Source organism: Chelonia mydas, chromosome 3 (genome assembly GCF_015237465.2).
Source record: "Chelonia mydas isolate rCheMyd1 chromosome 3, rCheMyd1.pri.v2, whole genome shotgun sequence".
Taxonomy (NCBI): Eukaryota; Metazoa; Chordata; order Testudines; family Cheloniidae; genus Chelonia; species Chelonia mydas.
In genome coordinates, this window is record NC_057851.1 from 183,665,801 (window position 1) to 183,687,032 (window position 21,232).

The 21,232-nt window shown below is 41.1% G+C and overlaps 1 protein-coding gene across 7 annotated transcripts in view; it reads right to left on the minus strand.

Moving 5' to 3' along the window:
* The window catches only part of USP34 (ubiquitin specific peptidase 34), a 270,160-nt gene that overhangs the window by 67,553 nt on the left and 181,375 nt on the right, over window positions 1–21,232 (minus strand). For all 7 annotated transcript variants that reach the window (XM_037895996.2, XM_037895995.2, XM_043543902.1 and 4 more), the window contains 6 exons: window positions 15,223–15,406; window positions 4,708–4,871; window positions 3,317–3,382; window positions 1,464–1,610; window positions 1,317–1,373; window positions 1,121–1,198 (listed from right to left, as the gene is read on the minus strand). In XM_037895996.2, the coding sequence (XP_037751924.1) occupies window positions 1,121–1,198; window positions 1,317–1,373; window positions 1,464–1,610; window positions 3,317–3,382; window positions 4,708–4,871; window positions 15,223–15,406 (696 nt within the window). The remainder of the gene's footprint in view (window positions 1–1,120; window positions 1,199–1,316; window positions 1,374–1,463; window positions 1,611–3,316; window positions 3,383–4,707; window positions 4,872–15,222; window positions 15,407–21,232) is intronic.

Consider the following 21,232-nt stretch of genomic DNA (forward strand, 5'->3'; position numbering starts at 1 on the left):
TGGGGCAGCCAAGCTCTTGGTGGCAGGGAACGGGGAGCCAAGACCTGAGGGGACTGGAGAGCTGAGAGGGCAGTCAGGCTGCTGGTCGGGAGCTGCGTGTGTTGCTCAGAGCCTGGGCTATCAGCCCCCCACACTGCCCCTTTTCAATCTGTGGAAGCAGTCCTGGTGAGGATGCACACCACCACCAGAAGAAGGGCAGTGTGGACATGAACCACTGCAGTAATTATTGAGGTGGTTGTAAGTCGACCTAACGTAGGTCGAATTACATTTCTAGAGTAGACATGCCCTAAGAAAAGCTTTTTGGTATAAATGGGGAGGCTGAACTGAATCAGATGCTCACTTGGCGTCAAAAAAATGACATGACTTTGTAATTAAGACAGCAAAACCCTGCTGGAAGGATTTGAAGGACTGAAAACTGCCACAGTCTCCAGGTGGAAGATGGGTGACATCTGGTAAGCTTAGCATTTGTGTAGACTGCTTATAGTTTTATTCTATGTTTTCTCTGTAAGCTATTGCCCTACAATAAATGTACTGTTCTGGTCACTGGCAGACACTATCTTTGTCTCTTCAGAGAGAGAGAATAGCAGGTGCTGCATTAAGTTCAGACCTGCTGGGATAAACATAGTGAATTGTAAGGGGTCTGCAAACATAAAATCCCTGGTTGGGAAGGAGAGGGACATGGGTCCTTGTTGATAGGGGGGCGATGGCTGAATGCCAAAGACCCAATGGGGCACCTCACACAGGAGGCAGAGCTGCAGTTAACCCTGGAATTTTGACACATTTCTCTTAAAATGTGAATATAAAACATAAAAAACATAGCAGGGAACAAGAAGTGATCTTTTTTATAGTAATAAAATTTCTAGTCCAGGATCCTTGAAGGGTTCTAAATCAGCTCCTGGGACCATTCACAGATGGCCTGCTGCAATGGAACAGCTGTCACCCAATATTACAAAATTATGGAGTCATAACAAAGCCCAGAGTTGTGCTCAAATTAAAGTGCAGGTGTGGAAAGCAGCAGCATATGCAATACAGTAAAATAAGAAATCTCTTTTACATGACTGAGCTAATTTCCTTAAAACGTTATGATCTATATTACAACTGCCATCATGGCAGAACTTACATAAATATTCTTCATATCCGCCACCTGGCACCTCACTGTATAGAACTCTTCAGCAGTCTGACTGACATGCTCACAGTCCTCAATGAAAATAGCAAAACAGAAAAGTGGTAAAAGAAAGTCAACAAATTATTCTGATACATTAAAATGGATATTCTAATCTTGGAATGAAGTGGGCAGGAAAGAAAGTGATACTTACCAAAGACACAACATTGTTTGTAATGACCCCTCCAAATAAACTTTTCACTGTATTTTTCTGTGAATAAATGAACGAATTCTGTCAACAAAACTTGAGCAAATCTATAGCTTTAAGAGCCTCCTTTTGTAGCATGTTTTAAGAACTCACCAATTCTGGAGACATTTCCTCAATTTTTGTTATCAGATCAGTGAAGAATTCTGTCATGTCTTTTTGCTCTCCAGTGTTAAGTGGTTGCTTATCCATGGTGTAGGTTTTACAGAAAGGCCTTGGATTGTATGCCTTACATTCACTTTCCTTTTGGGGGGAGAAAAGACCTCAAAAATTATATATGAAAAAAACCAACTTTAAAATAAAATGTATATAAAAACATGAATACAGTTAATATAAAAATATAATATGATAAAGGAAAATTTAAATGCTTCTGAAAAAATTAACTACCAAATTGTTTCAAAATCACTAGCAGAATACAGGTGTAGCATTAATATTACAAATACATACTTATTAAAAGTAAAATAAAAGCATTTCAATAGAGAGTTGATGATTCACATTTTGTGGATCTGTTCAGATACCAAATACAGTATTAGATAAGCATATGTCAGATAGCAGATATTAAAAGCTTGATCTTGAGAAATGTTTAATTCTCAGTCTTTCTTCTCCAGGGGCAAACAACTTATCATATAGAAAGAACGAGGAGTACTTGTGGCACCTTAGAGACTAACAAATTTATCTGGGCATAAGCTTTCATGGGCTAAAACCCACTTCATTGGATGCATGTAGTGAAAAATACAGTAGGAAGATATATATATACAGAGAACATGAAAAAATGGGTGTATTTTCCACGGCATGCATCCGATGAAGTGGATTTTAGCCCACAAAAGCTTATGCCCAAATAAATTTGTTAGTCTCTAAGGTACCACAAGTACTCCTCATTCTTTTTGCTGATACAGATTAACACGGCTACCACTCTGAAACACATCATATAGTTCACTGGTTCAAAATTGTTTGACAGACATCTATCAGAGTTAAGGATCTCCATTATATATAATGTGATTGTGAAGAATGTGTTGCATATGGTGTTACTATGTATGTTGGAGGTTTGGGGGATTTAATTATAGCAAAGAGTTTTGTCAGTGAAAGTGATAAAAATGATGTGTGATGGTTAAAGGTATGTTAAAGAAAAAATGCCTTAATTGGATATTTCTTGCTTTTTAGGAGCCAATTTAGGAGCATGTAACCTTTAACCTCTGGGATCACATGAGGAAGGAGGGTCCCAGGCTCCAACCCAAGCCCAAACATCTACACCATAATTATACAGCCCCATAGCCCGGGCCAGCTGCAACTATTTAATTTCAGTGTAGACATACCCTCAGAACCCTACAGGGTACATGTAGAGCACGCGCATTAGAGCTGAGGCACAGTGCTTCAAGGAGCCTCGTCTTAGATGGTATACATCAGCACTGTGCTTTAATGCAAGGTTGTTTAGTACCACAATTGTGCTCTTAGTGTTAAAATTTTCTTAACTTTAAACATACAAATATTTAAATATACAAATTTTCTCTACTGCCTATTTAATAATATTGGGTACAAATACATTTATGATCCATAAACTCACAAAAACATAGGGGACTTTCACACTTGGAGCTGGGGGTGAGATTCCCAGCTCGAGGAGACAGACTCGCGTTAGCTAGCATGCTAAAAATAGAATATAACTGCAGCAATGTGATCTGTGGAACTGGCTAGCTGCCCCGAGTACATGACCATGCAAGATCCTAGGCATCTACTCAGGAAAGCTAGCCCATTCTGCAGCTCATGCTGCCATAGCTACATTCTATTTTTAGCATACTAGCTTAATGAGAGCTAGCACAAGTCTGTGTCCTCAAGCTGGAAACTACACTCTAAGCTCCAGGCGTAGACATACTCATACAGAGATAGTTATTTTTTTTTCTTCTTCTTCTTCCCTTCCACCCCCTCCTCCCTTTTAAGTGCTTCTCAGAACATACCATTAAATATGTAAACATTTTCTGAAGTTCTAGTAGAGTGGTCTTGTGCTTCATGTCCTCTGAATACTAAAAAAGATACATAAAATAGGATTACAACTTTTTCTAATTTTTTTGCTTAGAAATCTCCCCAAAAACCAGCACTGAAAAGTTATAGAACAATTAGCCCAATTATTGCATTTCTTTTTACCAATAAATAAATAAATAAATAAAAATTTTAATGATACTTTATTTTAGTATAAATGACAGTCGTAATGATCATATATATTTACATGTATATGCATGCAAGCACACACAATGTGCATGTGTACCTATTCCTTTTTTTTTTTTAACCTAAAGTACTACAACCTCATTTTCTGCATTTTAGCACATTATTTCACTGGAAACCTAGATTACTTTCTGATAAATGTAGTTTACAGAATGGTTAGTACTTTCTAAAAATTCAGGTTAGCCAGACGCCCCTGGATCCCAGTGTATGAATCCAGTCTTCATTAAAATAAAAACAAAAAAACCCTAGTATTCTTAAATTAGAAACTACTACTTCTTTCATTCAGTAATGACATAAAGGTAGATGGCTCCCAATGGGTGACTCCAGGATGGTGCTGTAATGGGCTGGAGATCTTAAAGGCCTTATCCTCTAATTACTAGTGTTCTGGTGAATGGCCAAGGAGCTTCCTCAGTTTCCAGCAGGGCAATCCTGGCTGAACTGTGGTTAGGTGGAATCACAGAATATCAGGGTTGGAAGGGACCTCAGGAGGTCATCTAGTCCAACCCCCTGCTCAAAGCAGGACCAATCCCCAACTAAATCATCCAAATAGCAGCTGACAACAGTGGCTCAGAGGAGGTCCTTCATCAACACTGATCAGAAAGGAACTAGAAGTTAGAGCCATAGATGCCATCCACATCCTATTAACTTCAGGGAGCAGAATGCAATGTTCCCTGTTACAACCAACAGGGTCACAACTTTAATCTATTAAAAGTATTTTTTAAATATTTATTTATGCTAGCACCCACTCTGTGTAGCGCACTCTTCAAACATTCGAGAAAGATAGTATCTGCTCCATGGAGCTCACAATTTAAGGAAAAATAAGTAAAAAGAAGTAAGAGAAACAGGAATGATAGACTGTTTATATACAATTTACATAAAAGTCAATTTAATTCACAATAATCTATGGGTGTAGCATGCTAGCAGCATGGATTTAAGAGTGGGGATTTATCACAATTGTGCTTTAGAGAACTATCATATTTTGTATTACAAATATTTAGAAAAAAACACATCTCTTTCCACCTTAGCCACTAAAAAAATTATCATTTGATCATAATGAAATAATTAATAGCATAGTATGCATGTTTATAAAGGGAACACTCGTTAAAAATAAAACATGAAATCATACCTTAGCAGTAAAAATGGCTTGTCTAGCCTCTGGTATCATATACAGCTGCTGAATAGTGGATGCCAAGTAACAAGTTGCTCCAAGATTAGTTAGACCAACAAATCTGCATTCAGCTCGAACATCATCATGTGGCCAATAATCCCATTTGTAAGGTGCATGGGAAGCTGGAAAAAGTATGAATTACAAAAATAAATCAACTCAAAGTACATTTTTACAAAGACAACAAAATACATAATTACAAAACATTCTGACTTTCATTAAGATATGTTTATATATTCTAGATTTACAGACATAATGAACCAGGTTGTGCCTGCACCTTGAGCATGTGCATGGGGGGACAGAATGAGCACAAACAGGCCCTCCCCAGAAGTCTGAAGCACAGCTGCAGTCCCCACATTCTCCTGAGTGCAGGACATGCTCTCTCCTAGGGTGTCTGCATTGCTGTCGGGAACTGTGATTGTACCACATGTAGGTTTGCTAGCTTGCTAAGACTAGCAGTGAAGCTGTAACAGCATGAGCTAGCCACTGAGTACATAGCTAGGTCCCAGGCAGGGTTGTACTCAGGTGGCTAGCCCATGCCACAGCCTAAGCTGCTACAGCTTCACTGCTAATTTTGGTGAGCTAGGTTGCTCAAAGCTAGCTTGGAAATGCTTAACATGTGCTGCAATCATACCTCCTGACTGCAGTGTAGACATACCCCTATAGTGGCCCCAAGATGGCTAGCCAATCCAAAGGAGAAAGGCAGTAGTAATGGCTCACACATCCTTCCCCATCTCCTTCACTGAGTAGCAGCACTATGTGGAGGTGCAGGAGAGAATGCCTGTTGCATCTTCTTTAAAACTGTTGCAAGAGATACACTATTCATGTGCTCTGGGAGGCACTGTGACTCCTTACAAGCAGAGTGTCTCAAGGTTTGTCTGCACAGGGATAAAAAACCGATAGCTGGCCTGGGCCAGCTGACTCGGGCTCGCAGGGCTTGGGCATCTGGCTCCAGCTTGAACCCAAATGTCTATACAGCAATTTTTTGCCCCCAGCAGCCTGAGCCCGACGAGCCCACGTCAGCTGACCTGGGTCAGCCACAGCTGTGTCGCATGCTTTTATCCCCCTGTAGATGTACACTTGGAGCTCTACCTGTGGTAATGTGGCTCTGACAGCTCCCCAGACTGTATCATAAAGCCACAGTCTGGCCCAAAATAGTACACATAGCATAGTTTTCCATCAGTAACAAAGGAATTCATAGATTATAATTATGTATGTTAAGTGTCTTTCATACCTACCAAAGTGCTTTCAAAATATTATTCACTTCTCTTATAGAAATGTATTTCTGGAAAGTTACGGATATTAAGAGAGTCTGTTTTGTTTGACCAAAAATTTTCAGCAGGCCTCTGAAATGAACTTAGGAAATCTGCAAGTGTACCCATTTGTGCATGCAAACAGATGTGCTTCAAAATGCCAACTCTGGCACACACAAACTGATGCGCTTGCAAATATTGTGTGTGCATTTTGCAGACTTGCTGAAAGGTGGCCCTTCTAGTATCCTCACAAATATAAAAAGGCAACCACCAAATGTAGCATAATTGTGAAATGTTGTCTTTCCTATTTATGACAAAAAATGTGTGATAAAATATAAAAAATAGGGGGCATATTATAAAAATAAGGATCTCAGTCTAATTCAATTTCTTAAATTGTGTGTTTTGGCCCTGACTGTCTCTAACTCCTATCACTTATTGATGCCTTAGCTAAATTTTCTGGAAACAGCACATCTTATCTGTCTGACAGGAAATGCAGTCCTTAATATACTGTAAGATATACTTCCTTTGCCTTGCCTTCTCTGTCTTATTCTTTTTTCCTTCCTTCCTCTTCTCTCTCTCTTTCTCTAAACACGCTCAGCATTAGCTATTAGCTTAACTAGTTGACAGTAAAAAAGATGCCAGTTGTTTAACACCTAGCCCTCTCCTCACACACAGACACTCTCACTCATACATACTAGCCACTCAAACCACTCACACAAACAACAGCTACTGGGACTTTCCAACATACACACCAGTCATTCACACTCAGCTTCGTGTCACACCTGGAAGGGAGTCAAACTGAGTCTGCATCCAGAGGCTCCTACTACGGATTCTTCTTGATGTAATAAAGCAATGAATCTGCCCATGATTCATATTTTTAATAGAGTAAATGTAATGTTAAGAATGAATTACTGAATTACATAAATCCCGCATCTTGAAAAGAAGGCGTAGCTGGTTACAGAGTGACATCAAATGCCAAGATAATAAACATATCAAGCATGATCACAAAGGCAAGTGAAAAAGGTAGCCAGCGTTTAAGGGTGGAAACCTTACTGGAGATAAGTTGCAAAGATGAAACAGAAAAACTATTTAGCCACAATGCTGAATACAAACTTGAATGAATTTCATGACAGATCCATAGGAATACCACTTTCTTTTTTCTCGACAGTGGGGGAATTTCTGCTATAGTAAAGCCAGGCACACCAAAGAAATTTAAATGCTACAACAGAACTAGGGGAAGGAGAACCAAAGGGGATGTGGTGAGTGACCTAAAGGGTCAGAGAGAAGAGACAGAGAATGCACTTTCTGTAATGTTAATCTTCAACGTCTAATCCAAGATATGCCTATACAGTGTAAGACTAGTACTGTTTTAATCTGATAGTCTCTCTCTCTTCTTAACACATCTTGTTCTGTGATATGGCTGCCAACAGTCTGGATCAAGGGGTGAGTTCTATCTGCCAGTCCGGCAGGTGGTAGCTAGTCCACACAAAAGATTTTTACATCTAGTGCATTCTTTGTTTCCCAGCTTGCCAGCAGGCTTTCTGCAGTTGCTCTCCTACCTTGCCTTTCTGGCTGACATGCCATCTTTCTTCCAGGCCACTGCAGAGCTCTGGAATAACATGCAGCAAAGAATAATAAAGGTGATTTCATTCCCAAAAAGCTTTAGGGAAAAAAAGGCTAAAAATGCACCTCTTGAGTGTCCTCTCTTGGCAAATTTCAGCAGCAGGTCCATTCTGCCCATTTGCCCAAAACCATGCCCCTCCACCGTCTGGCTTGGAACTGCAACAGCTATGGCCAAGCAGTGACTGGCAGAATTCTAGACCAGAGAACTGGGTTTTACTTCAGCTGCCACCCTGGATAACGAGGACATGCAGAACAGCTTTCAAGTACAACTGGGTACCCAAGAACGGGAGCCTCCAGGAGTTGCTGACCTCAGATAGGGGGTCACAGGATAACATGCTGGAGAGAAAAGACAATCAAATCTCTCTCGTGACACCCTCTTTATCACAATGGAACGATCTTTATCTTATTAATCATTACCTGAATAAATACAGCCTTTGCTGTCTCCATACTCTCCCCAACAAAGAACCTTTCCTCCCTTCCAAAAAATGCCCCCAAAACTTCTCAAAAGAGTTCACCCTCCCTAGCAAACACGCTTTCTGTCCCTTTCCCTATCACAAGGGACCTCTTCTCTGCCACTAAGGGGAGGAAAAGCCTCATCTTTCATTTCCATTCCCTCTCAGACAGGAAGTCTCCCAAAAACCTGAGCTGGGATCAGACCAGCAGGATCAATCCACTATGACAGAGTCCCTTCCACTTCAGATAACTACAACAGGGTCACTTCAGGCGAATGGAGTTACTTGGTGTCCCACATAAGAAACACTGTGGAAATCTCTCTGGTGGAACTCCATCTTCAAAAGATATAGGAAGGTTCCCTATTTTCCTCCAAGTCAACCCTGCAGAGTTGAATCTGTCTTTCCACAAGCTTTTGTGAAGCTGGTAGAAACAAAGTGTGCTTCTCCTGATTCTGTTCCCAAGCTGCCCAAATACTGCTTCAGGTTCTATGAGATGAACCCTGATTTCTGCAGTGCCTGGTAGTCTCACACCACAGCAGATCATTCTAGGTGCTCAGATCTGCTTCCACATATTAATGTGTCCCTTCACACCCCCTGGTCAGGAAAACAAAAAAGGCTATTAAATGATCATTTGAGCTGGGTAGCATTCAGATCAGTATCACAATCCTCTTGCGCTTCTAGAGTACCAATCAAGTGGCTGACTGAGAAGGAGACAGGTTGTTTCCTCCGAGCTGCCCCCCTTGGTATGCAGGAACCTTGCAAGGGGGCTTATCTCTGTTAATGCGGCCAAAAACATGGCCCAATATTTTAACAGCTTAGGGGCCAATTTAGGGGCATCTAACCTTTGACCTCGTTCCATAGGGCCCTAAGACAAGGCAGAATATCCTGCAAACTATTAATCATCCCTACCAGGCCACATGCCCAGATCCCAAAGTCAAGAAAAGGAAAAAGGGGTCTTACTCTAGGTACTTCATAGTCCACAGAAGCTGAGAAGATCCAAGATCTAAAATGACAGGTTTCTGAGTAGCAGCTGTGTTAGTCGGTATCCGCAAAAAGAAAAGGAGTACTTGTGGCACCTTAGAGACCTAACAAATTTATCTGAGCATAAGCTTCATCGGATGAAGTGAGCTGTAGCTCACGAAAGCTTATGCACAAATAAATTTGTTAGTCTCTAAGGTGCCACAAGATCTAAAATGAATTACTTTGTCACATACCACATGGATTCTCTCCACTCAAGGCTACCAGCTATAGATTTCAGATAAATATCTGGCATCCACTGAAATTGAGAACTCAGATCCTCATATTCCAGACCAATCAGAGGTTCTGCTGCAGGCCATTTGCACTTCCAATTTAAAGCTCTAATCTTCAGAAAGCATCATGATTGTCACTCAGGACTAGGATCTGGGCCCAATGGTCCAGAAAACTTCAGCAGCAGTACACATGACCTGACAACATGTAGTTACCTTGGTCTGGTGGCAAATGAAAATACGGCTCTCCTCCCCAGAAACTGCTGTCTCTTAGGAGCCATAATTAATATGGAAGACACACAGGTAATTCCCTTCCCCTGATTGAACTCCTCCATCTCAAGGCCCCAATTCATCCTTTTGAGCCCAGGGAGTCAGCAGCTATCCAGTTGCACATGGCCTGGCTGGAGGCATATCTTACTGTGAACACCTGATGGAAATGGCTAAGTTCCCTTCTCAATATCTCCTTGAGTATATGTTAGCGTCCCATGTCACTCCTCAAGAGAGGAAAACTTGGAACATCTAATTCCTTCCCTTCAAGCAATGAAAGTTTCTCTCATTTGGTGACAGGAAAGCAGAGTTTTCTCACCATGAAGAGATCCCCACTGCAGGACAACTGGGATCCTCAGTTAATCACAGATGTGCAGCTTCCACAAATAAGGGTTCTTCACAGTAAGTCCAAGGATTGTGGTCTTCACAGGAATGAAACCACACTTCAGCATCCTGGAACTTAGGGTCATCACACTGGTTCTTAAGTTCTTGGAGATCCTTCTTTCAGCCATGTCTCAATCAGGTTAGACAGAATAGCTGAACTGGCCTACCTGAATGATCAAGGAAGGCTTTAGAGTATTCCCCTCTAAAGAGAACCCAACATCCTATTACACAGGGAAAAGAAAGACTGGGACCCCTCAATGTCCTACAAGTATCTGGCCATCTGAATGATCAAGGTTATTGGTTGAGCTGCAAGGAAATCTATCCAAGGAAATAGTCCCTCTATTAGGAAAACTGTTGTCTGATTCCAGCCTCCCTCGAATAACTTCTTGCTGGAAGAAGGAAGGGTTCGTGAGCCTTGGATAGGGATAGGTAGTTTACCCTCTCTTCTCTTCCCATGATCTCATTCTGGAGAAAATAGGCAGGACTCAGTGCCATCCAATTCCCCTAGACTCAAAGTAGCCAAGATGAGTCTTCTTCATAGAGTTCCTTAAGCTGTACCAAGACAGCCTTTGCCAACCAGAAAAATAGGATATCGTATAACAGGGCCAACCCTCCACCATGATGTGATTACCCTCCATTTCAAGAATTGCCTCACTGATGCTCTCTCACCTCAAAACCAGGAATGTTTAATCAGTCCTTGTCATCTTTCTCAACTGATGAAAGAGGAGCCTATCTTTTTCCTTTTGGTGTAGATATAATCAAATCTTGGCTTTGAGATTCACTACCCCTTCCATTCTACATTTCTTTCAGGATGGGTCTGACAAAGGGCTCTCTACATGGACCTTAGTGTCCAGGCTTCAGAGATTCCACAGGAGATCTCGCAGTGGGATCCAACTTCACATCCAGGTTTTTTAAAGCAGTCTCTTACCTGAGCCTGGTAAGACTCTTGTTCCCTCTTGGAACCCAAACTTGGTGCTAGATGCCATAAATTCATCCTCACCATTCTCTCTCTCTCAGTTATAGAAAGTGGTCTTTCTAGTGGCCATCCCTTAGGTAGGAGAGCTGACGAAATTACAGACATTGCTCATGATCCCCCATATATCATTTTACAGAAAGAAAAAGTAGTTTCTCCCCAAGGTGGCCTCAGGTCTTCCTTCTTAACTAGGAGATCTTACTCCCCAACTTTGGGTCTTGAGATTGGAGCTGAACTCATCCAGTGGAATTTCCTGGATATCCAACAAACACTTAAGCTCTGCTTTTTCTGAACATTTCTGCAAGTCTAGGTCCCTGTTTGTACAGTACGAAGGACCTCATAAATCGGAAAAGGTATCTAAACACCTTTTCCCAGTGAATCAGAGCCTACATTCAGCACTCCTACTCGGTTGCAGGCCTCCCCTATTCAGAACTGTTTTAAGTTCATTCTACCCAAACAACCCAGGCTATGTGCTAAGCAGAATATAGAGGCCATTGGTAGACATCCTCTGTCAGGCTGTAATTAACTTCTTGAGTCATTATTGGCTGGATTATCATGCAACAGTTGCAGTGTCTTCAGTCAGCAAGTTTTTAGAGGGATTTTTTCCCAGTAGCCTTAGGGAGTAGATCCACTCACTTTAATGAGCTCTGACTGGCTGATCTCCTTTGTAACTTGTTCTCCCAGATTCTCCCCTTCCATCACCTTACCCTGGCCCACTTTAGCTTCTCCGTAGTTACTCTTTCCCTTCCTGGGTATGATCACTGCAAGTCATCAATTCGTCCAGATTAGTGACAGCAACGTCACTGAAAAACAATTTTGTCTCACCTTATGTTTTATGATGTGGCCACACCAGTTTGGATATCTACCTAGGGTGCCTCAGCCGCAACTGGACTCTGGCTAAGTGACTAGATAATTATCGTAGTATATATAGGCTAACCATCTGCACACCAGGACAATGAAAAACAGGTTGCAAAAATCCTGCTCCCAGGACTAGCTACCATCTGATCAGCTGAGAACTGAGGAGGACAGAAACATTCACTCACAGTAGTGTTGCCATATGAACAATTAGTGAAATAAGAGAAATAGGGTTTAACCTATACACTACCAAATTCACTCCACACACCATGGTGTCTAACACCTTTTTGTTCCCTCACAGTACCAGATGCTATAAATACCCAATGGAAACGAGGTATAGATTAACAGGAAAATATTTCTAAGATAATATGATTTGGTAATGACATACATGGTAAAAGCCCCCACATAGTGCAGTCCAACCAGATCTTGAGTGGCTAAAGGATTTCTACAGTAGTACTTCCTCCGTTACTACCACCAGTGGAGCTGCACCAGTGATAATGCCAATTGTAGAAAATTTTAAGAAAAATGCTAGCGCTGACAAGGCCTTACATTGCAGTAATTATGCCAAGTTGCACCTACCTAGTTTGACTCTTGCGGAGTATAAGCCCACCAGTTTTATTACAAAGTTCCTTTTGTTTTCATCTGATTCTCTGTAGAGACTCTTAATAAATCTTCTTTTTAATTAGACCATTTGAGTCATTTTCGAGGTAAAAAAAATTGCAGTGCATCCTTGAAAGGAAGACAATATTATATCTTCACATGAGAAGCAGCCAGGGAGAAAACAGTACCTAGTGCAGGAGCACTTGGCTAAGGCAATCCCCCAGGAATTGCCACTAGCTTCAGTCAGTAGGGGACACAAGGAAATGTGGTAAAGAGGCAAGAATAGGGGCAATGCAGAGGCAGGATTAGATGACCAAAGGCTACATTTGGTGTAAAGATATAGAATCCCCTTCTCAATCTCAAAAAATAAACAACTAAAACCAAAAAGCAGGAATAGTTTTTTTGTTTTGCTTTGGTTTTTGGGGTGTGGAGAAAGTGTAAGGAAGAGAAACAGGAGGACTTATGACCAGATTTTATTTTTTTTTTTTTTTTTAAAGAAACAGCGGCTCAGAGCCAAGCAAAGAGATAAATTCCAATTTTAAGATGCTTAGCAAGATCAGAATTGTATCAACGGATCAACAGAATTATAAGGAAAATGGGCCCTGAAAGCCGGGCAGGAGATGAGCAACAGAGAATGGTGGCACCTCAGAAGGGGTTAACCAAACATAGTTGGTACCAAGAGATAGTCCACTTTCATAAGACTGACAGCAATGCAAATGTGGGCTTGCCAAGTGGACCAGATCAATGTGGGGCACCCGAGCAGGAGGCAGACAATCTAGAGAAGACTATGTTAGAGGAAAGCAACAATGAATGCAGTGTACACAATTAATGGAGGAAAAGCCAGGGACAATAAGAGTGGTTAGGATAACTGGAATCTGAAGTGGGAGAAACATCAGCTGGAGCAAGAAAAAAGACTGCAGCTGGAGAGAAACTGGCAGAGAGAAGGTCCACCAGCATAAGGAAAAGCGGCATGCTAAGTGTAAGAGGAAAGTGTGAGAGAGTATGAAATGGACATCAAGGCCAGGATCGGGGGTGGGGGGATTAACATTAGGCTTCTATTTTTTGAGAATCTTGGCCTAAGAATCTAGCTAACCAGTGTCTGAACAGTTCAGTTAAATGGAGACAGAAACAACACATTCAATTCCATATCCAATGTAGATTACAAACTGTTCCTAAAATATAGAGATGGGCACATTTTTGGTTTCTTTCAGAAGGCCTTAAGAAAGAGGGCATATAATAGGAAGTCAACAATGGATAAGATGAGGATTCTAACTTCCTTTCTGAACTGTAAGGTACTGACAATGTAAACCTGGGTATCGTAAATTATGGAAAAATTAAGACTGCCAGAGAAACCTGAACTGACATTTCAAGGCTCATAGAAAGAAATTTCGGGGAGCTCAAAAGAGTGATGAAAATTATGATGAATTTGCAAATTAAACAGGAAAATAACTAAGGAAATGGATAAACAGGAACAGAGTTTCCATTATAGAGAAAGAGTCGGAGCTAACAGGCATGAAATAATTTTATCAACATTGTTATTTAGACTTGTGAGCATGATTGGATATTGACTCCCCAAAATGTTGCACAAGCTAGTAAGATAACTAATCCCTATGAAAACAGCCATGTGAAAACAGAGAAGAAAACCTAAGAGGGAACAGACAGGCAACAGGGGCACAAAGCCTGAACCAGGCAGAGGCAGACATTTTGATCAACCACAGGGAGCGCATTGGGAAGAGATGTTACATCTGCCAAAAGGATGACTACCCCATTAGCCACCAGAGGTCATTTGTACCTCAATAAGGGCAGCTTTCACCTATGAACAATAAAATAAACTGCATCAAGCATCCGCTTGATGAGGAAAGTCAGAGGCCATAGCCAACAGAAAAGAATGACATATATGCTATTAAATTCACTCCATGAACAATCTGCATATTTATTGCTTGTCCCCTACCAGGACTAGATGCTCTAAATAACCAATGGAAATGGGGGGAGGGGAGATAACAGATTATATTAATGGGCAAAATGTTTCAAAGATACCATTATTTTAAAAATTATGTACATGCTTTTAAAGCCCCAACTGGAGCAAACCAGACAGCTGATTGGTGGGCAAAGCACATCTACACAAGCACTCCCTCCATTACTACCACAACTGGAGCTGCACAAGTAGCAGTGCAATAGGGGAAAATTTTAAGAAAAATGGTAGTGCTGATAAGGCCTTACTGTATAATAACTTTTCTAAGATGTGCCTACCTATCTTAACTCTTGCCAACTATAAGACTAGATATGTTATGCATAATTTTTGTTTTAATCTGATTGTGTCTATATATTCTTAATACATCTTGTTTTTAACTAGATCGTGTGTGTCTTAGATTGTTTAGAGGTAAAGTCACTGCAATATGGTCTAGGAAGGAAGAAAGCCTTATGATCACTTGTGAGAGACAGTTGAGTACCTACCCTGGAGCACCTGCCTGAGGGAATCCCTTAATGTGTCTGTATCTAAAGTATATAGGGGACTGAAAGTTATACTCCCCTCCTCATGGGGCAATGCATCAGAGTTAAGTGAAGGTTCTCTGCTCCCAAAAGGATCCATCATGGATGCAAGTAATTCCCCACTGTGACACTGTGCCAGGCTGTCCCAGCATGAGAGTGGGCAGAAGGGCCAACAGAGTGGAGTGTGCACTAAAGGGACATTCTTCTTATTCTTAAGCGATTTTATACATCCAAAAAGTATTACAAAAGCCCAACCCCAAAATGTTAATACTGAAAAATATCTATCTTGCATAAAATACTTACAAAAACTAAACATGAATAAATATTCTTACACTGCATATGTTGTGCCATAACCCAGTTGTGGAGCAGCCTGTAGTTTTCTACAGACCCCTTTACCATTTCTACCAACAAGTCGTAAGCAGCAGCCCTTGAAGAATGTGACTTGCATTTTGGCTGTTGTCTATCTTTTAGACTTGGCAGCAAAAACAGAAGATTGAAGATGTCTCTTAGAAACTCCTGTAAAACAATTCAATCAGTAGGTATATCAGTTTGTACAAATATTAAAAACACTGTTAGATAATTTTATATAGTTTCAAACTTTCTAGGAGGCTTCCTCCATCAGATAAAAACAATTTTAATGTCCTTTAGATAAATTTTGGACTGCAAACTTTGACAGTGTCTCCTTGACACCATCCTCTGTATATTATATAACATAGCAAAAAGCAGTCTTCAAATAATTTGAAGAGAAGCATTGTAAATGTGTTACATTACCATGATGTAAAGATAAATATGTCCACCAAAAAAAGTTAAGACAAATTATCTGTAGCTCTAGCATAGCACTGTTATTTGGCATAAGAAACCAGAAAAAAATTAATGAAGACTGCCAAACATCCATAATTGAGTTATATTCAGGTTTAAGTTAGACTTGAAGATTACTCATGTTATGTAACACTGCCAATTTAAAACATCGTTATTCCTACAAATCATATTAACATAATAGGTCATGTATATTATACCAAAAACAACTGTTATAACACTATGAAATTTACACACTTCACAGTTCTGTACAATTATTTTCTTTTTCTTTGTAAATAAATTAAATTATAAAGAAAGAAATACATACTGATGTTACACATGAAATACACATACTACATAAGCAATGATCAACAGAATTTCTGATAGAAAAAGACTGGGTAAAATCCAAGTCAACGACTAAACTTCCATTGACTTTAATGGGACAGAATTTCACCCAGGTTATTTTAATTTACACTGACAAAACTATCCAGGCACACCTTTAAAAAAAAAAAAAGGGTCTTTGAAAAGGTCAGTTTCACCCATTACTATTTATCCATAAAAGTAATGTATTATCCGTCTGTGTTTTAATGTTCACATACTAAAATTGATTTTAAGTGTCCCACTGCTGTAGATTCAGGTTTTTGTTTTTAAATATGATTTTAATGACAAATGATGTATTTTAAATAATGCTCCATGAACAAATTGAATCCATGTTAAATGAACTAAAAAGAGAGCAAACAATGGATGTTCCAAGTCATGTTGATATTGGGCAACAGATACACAGGTAGTAATTTGTTACCCATATTTGCCACACCAGATCAGTATGACAAGAAATTCGGGAAGGGGGGGGGGGGGGCGGAGAGTAAGTCTAAACTTATCCCTGTCCTGTTTTAGTCACATTAATTCAACAACAATAAAATTAAAAAAACCCAAAAGACACATATTACAAGCCCTAGGATTCACATCCCTCTAATAAGATGACCACATTTTTCAAAAAATTACACCACTTTTCTAAATATATAGTAGGGAGTCATAAGTAGGAGGGAAGGTTGTGTGCAGAAAATTTAAGTAGCAAGGGAGGAGTGGAGGCTTTTTTGCAAACAGCAAGAGACAGGTTGAGAGTACTTATTAATGGGAAGGGGGAGAGAGTAGAGGTAAAAGGGCTGACAGCTGGTATGAAACAGGTGTGTGCGCTTTTCACAGGATAGTTTGAACAGTTGGCTAATGTGTTAAAAATACACTTTGTAAACCACAAATGCTTGCAGCCAGGAATAAATATTTAGGGAGTGTCTGCACTAGCCTTTACAAATGTGTTACCTGCCTGGCTTTAATTAGCTTCAGGTAAAAAAAATAATCTAGTGTAGATATGCACTTAGGAAGGAGAGGGGACACGTAAACACTGTACTGCATTGAACACACTGAGCACTAGTCTACACTACAAAGTTATGTCAAAGTAAGTCACCTTGTGTCCACCTATTTGTGCATATGTCTACACTCAAATATGTCTCCCGCTGATGTAAGCGCCCAGTTACAGCAATGCAATATCATCATCTCCCCAAATGGCTTTGAGCCATGGTCAATGTACTGTGATCAATGCAACCCAAGCGTAGACGCTGCAACATACGTCGATCCTAATAGTTCCCCAGCACTTGTCCCACAATGCCCAACACTGACCGCTCTGGTCACAACAGTGAACTCCACCGCCCAGGCATCACAGAGACCTGAAGCCACCCTGTTGCTTTAAAACTCCTGTGTATTTTTGAAATGCCTTTTCCCGAATGTCCAGTTTAGCAAGCACACCTAGCAGCTCTTCCTTGCTGTGTTGCAACTGCCCAACCAGACCTGTGGAGAGAAGAGGCTGTGCAGGCACAGCTATGGACCAGTCTAAATGTGGAAATTTAAGAAAGATTGCACATGGGATGCAGGTGAAGGGGTATGACAGGGATCAGCAGAACTGCTGAATGAAAGTGAAGGCACTGCAACAGGTGTACTACATGGCCACAGAGGCCAACAGTTCACCTGGTGACAAGGCACAAACTGCCACTTGTACAGAGAGCTGCATGCCATACTTGTCAGAGATCCTACCAGCACCCTGCAGACGACGCTGGATACCTCAGTGGAGGGTGAGATGGAGAGCCCTCCAGCTATGTCATGAGCCCAGATCTTTGAGACTCCACCACAATCTAGCCAGCCAAGCACGGGCAAACCCAATCCAGGGAAAGGAGTCTCAGTGTGTACATGCATTCTCCCTTAAAATTTTTAAATGTGAAGATGGCAGCCAGCTCAATACCAGGCTATCAGGACACAGGTACCTATTGTTAATTATTTTACTCATACAAAAAAAGAGGTAGAGGTACAACAAACAGAGGAAGAGTTGTTATTGGGTTTTCATTTCCCTGTAGGGTTAAGGAGGGGACCAAGTGCAGTAGTTTGCTTATGTACATAGGCTATTACTGGTATCTTCCTGAGAGATCTTGATGACGCTTTCACAGGGGTAACTCTGCAATCCTTTCTCGGTGGTTTCTAAGGATGGCTGACTTATTTCTTCCTCTCAGGTAGGACACTTTTCTATGCCACTTCATGATGACTTCAGCAGGCACCATTGCATTAAAGAGACTAGCAGCATAAGGGCCTGGGCAGCTGAGGACGCCATCTGTTTCTGTGCCTTTGTGACCCTCAAGAGTGAAATATCAACTAAAATCACCGTCTGCAGAAAATAGTGTCAGTAACCAGTGCCATTACCCTGTACTTGTATCCATGGAAACAGGGGCCAAAATTTCATTGTTTTACACACTGAACAGTTCCCTTATTTCCCTCACCCCTCACCCAGGCAAGCCATCTTCACCGTGGCTGCGGCTGGAGAGCAGTGCCGTGCAGAAGTGCTCCAAAGCTTAAGTGTCAATAAGCATATCTTAATTAAAACTTTTATGAGTAAAAGGGAAGGGAGCTCTGTGTAAGCTCAAAAGCTTGACTTTCCCACCAGCAGAAGTCTGTCCAATAAAAAATATTATCTCACCCACTTTGTCTCTCTAACACTTGGTGTATGTTTGGCTGAAATGCACTAAAATGGACACAAATGTTTTCCACCATTCTAATTTTAAAGCGCTGTTCTGTTAAGTTTTATAAGTTTGCACTGTATTGGTTTTTAATTGCACATTATTTTTGCACTATTTTTGGTACACAAACCATTTTTATTTTTTGGAAATAAATTAATCTTTATAACTTGGTCATATCTACTGCAGAACGCCTAGCGCTACTCAAAACACAAAACCACAACAGAGCCAGGGAACACACAGATTCAGGAACAAACAGCGCAATAATTATAAAAATACAGTAAGCACCATATAATTGATAGGTTCATTAAAAGACAGTCTGATATGCAGAAATGTACATTCAGCACTACACAATTCCTAACACCAGCTCCCCCCCCCAAAATGTCCAACACAGCACATTACTGTGGTTGACCATTAAAGTGCTCTTTCGAGGCCTCCCTCACCCACACAGCTCTGCGCTGAACTGTTCTAATGGCCCTTTGGTCTGGTTGTTCAAAGTCAGCAGACACCACTCCACCCCGGCAGCAACTTTTCCCCCTTTGCTTCACAGATATTATGCAGAACACAGCAGACAGCTATAACCATCAGGATATTCTTTTCACTGAGATCTATCTAGTGAGTAAACACTGACAGCATCCCTTCAATCTACTGAAAGCACAGTCAACTGTCATTCTGCACCTGTTGAGCCAACAACTGACTCTTTCCTTGGAGCTGTCAAGGTTACCGTATATGGCTTCATGAGTCCCGGGGACCATGAAGTAGGCTGGGTCCTCCAGGACCACTACTGGCATTTCAGTGTAGCCAATGGTAATCCCCGATTGGGAAAAAAAACTTACGCGCTTTCAGCTTCTTGAACAGTCTTGTATTTGTAAACATGTGAGCATTGTGCACCTTCTCTGACTAGCCCACACTGATATCAGTGAATCATCCCCAGTGAGCCATCTATGTTGCATAAGCATAGGAAAAATAGCCCTTTCTGTTGATGTACTCTGTGGCAAGGTGGGCTAAAGTGAAAATAGGGATATGTGCCTTGTATCACCCCACTGCAGTTCAGGAACCCCACAGTTGCAAATCCATCCACAACAACCAGCACATTACCTAGAGCAGTGGTTCTCAACCTGTGGTCCAATCAGTACACAGTTGCGGCCCATGTGACATTCTCAGGGCCATACAGGTAGTATATATATTGTGTGGATGCAGTTCACATAACACATAGAGAGCTGCATATGCGGCTCACAATAGTAAATAGGTTGAGAACCACTGGTGTAGATGCTTCCTACATCAATGGAAGGGGTTTTTCTGTCAATGCAGGTAATCCACGTCTCCAAGAGGCAGTAGCTAGGTCGATGGAAGAATACTTCTGTCCACCTAGCCATGTCTACACCTGGGATTAAGTCGACCTAAATACAGTGCTCACAGCGGGAAATATTTTGCAGTCCTGAGTGACGTAGCTAGGTTGACCTAAGTTTTAGGTGTGGACCAGGACTAAATAAAAGGATCTTACAAAAGAGACCTTCTCAAGGTTTGTGAGGGACTGAATACTCTTCTAAGTTGGTGATAAAGCACAGGACACCCACACAGATGTTACATGTCCACTACTACAGTCAATAGACTGTAGTAACAGCAACTAATCCCCAGATATGGGAGGCTTTGGTCAGTGCCTTATTCTATTAAGTCCACTGAGTATGGCGCCTGGTACAGCACTAACAACATTACAAAGATTTTTCCCCAGAAATCTTCTAGTCAGAGAGCCACATCCTGATCTCTGAAAAGTACACTGAGTGAGATCTTCTATAGGTTAATGTACTTAACCAATGAATATTTAGGGAGTGTCTGCACTAGCCTTTACAAATGTGTTATCTGCCTGGCAATTAATGATGTTCAGGACATTTTCATGCTTCAAAAATCCATTTTAGTAAAAATTCCAGAAGAATTGGAATATGTGGTTTTTTGGAGTTAAATCCTTTTATTTTGGCACCAATAGGAGAGTTTGTCCAAACTCTTGCACAAGCAAAAAGGGCAGAAGGTCTGCAGGAGGCTAAGAGAGGAATATATCACCTTGCCACTCAATAGCCAAGCCATCAGACTCAGGTAGTCTGAATAGGAAAGTCTACCTCTCTCACACTCTTGAGTACATGAAAGAAGACATTGGGAATTTTTTCTTTTGAGAGGAAAGGGGCCAAGGGTGGGAATTTGTGTAGATTTTTCAAGAATTCTCAACAGATGAGAATGACTCTGGCTGCTGAATCCTACATGCTGAAGACCACAGTACTGCCATTGCAGAGGAGTTTCTGCAGGAGTCTTGCTGCTGTGTAAAGATGGGGAGCTGTCAGCATCTGAGCCACATCCCATGGAGTAATAAGGGTCTATAGGCCAGGGTAGTAGTGGGATATCTACCCTTTTGTGACTTGCAAATATTGGCATTTTGCCCACACTATTTTATTGATTCTGCCATGCTGGAAGAGAGGAGGGGAGGAGAGGAGCTTGGCAGGTG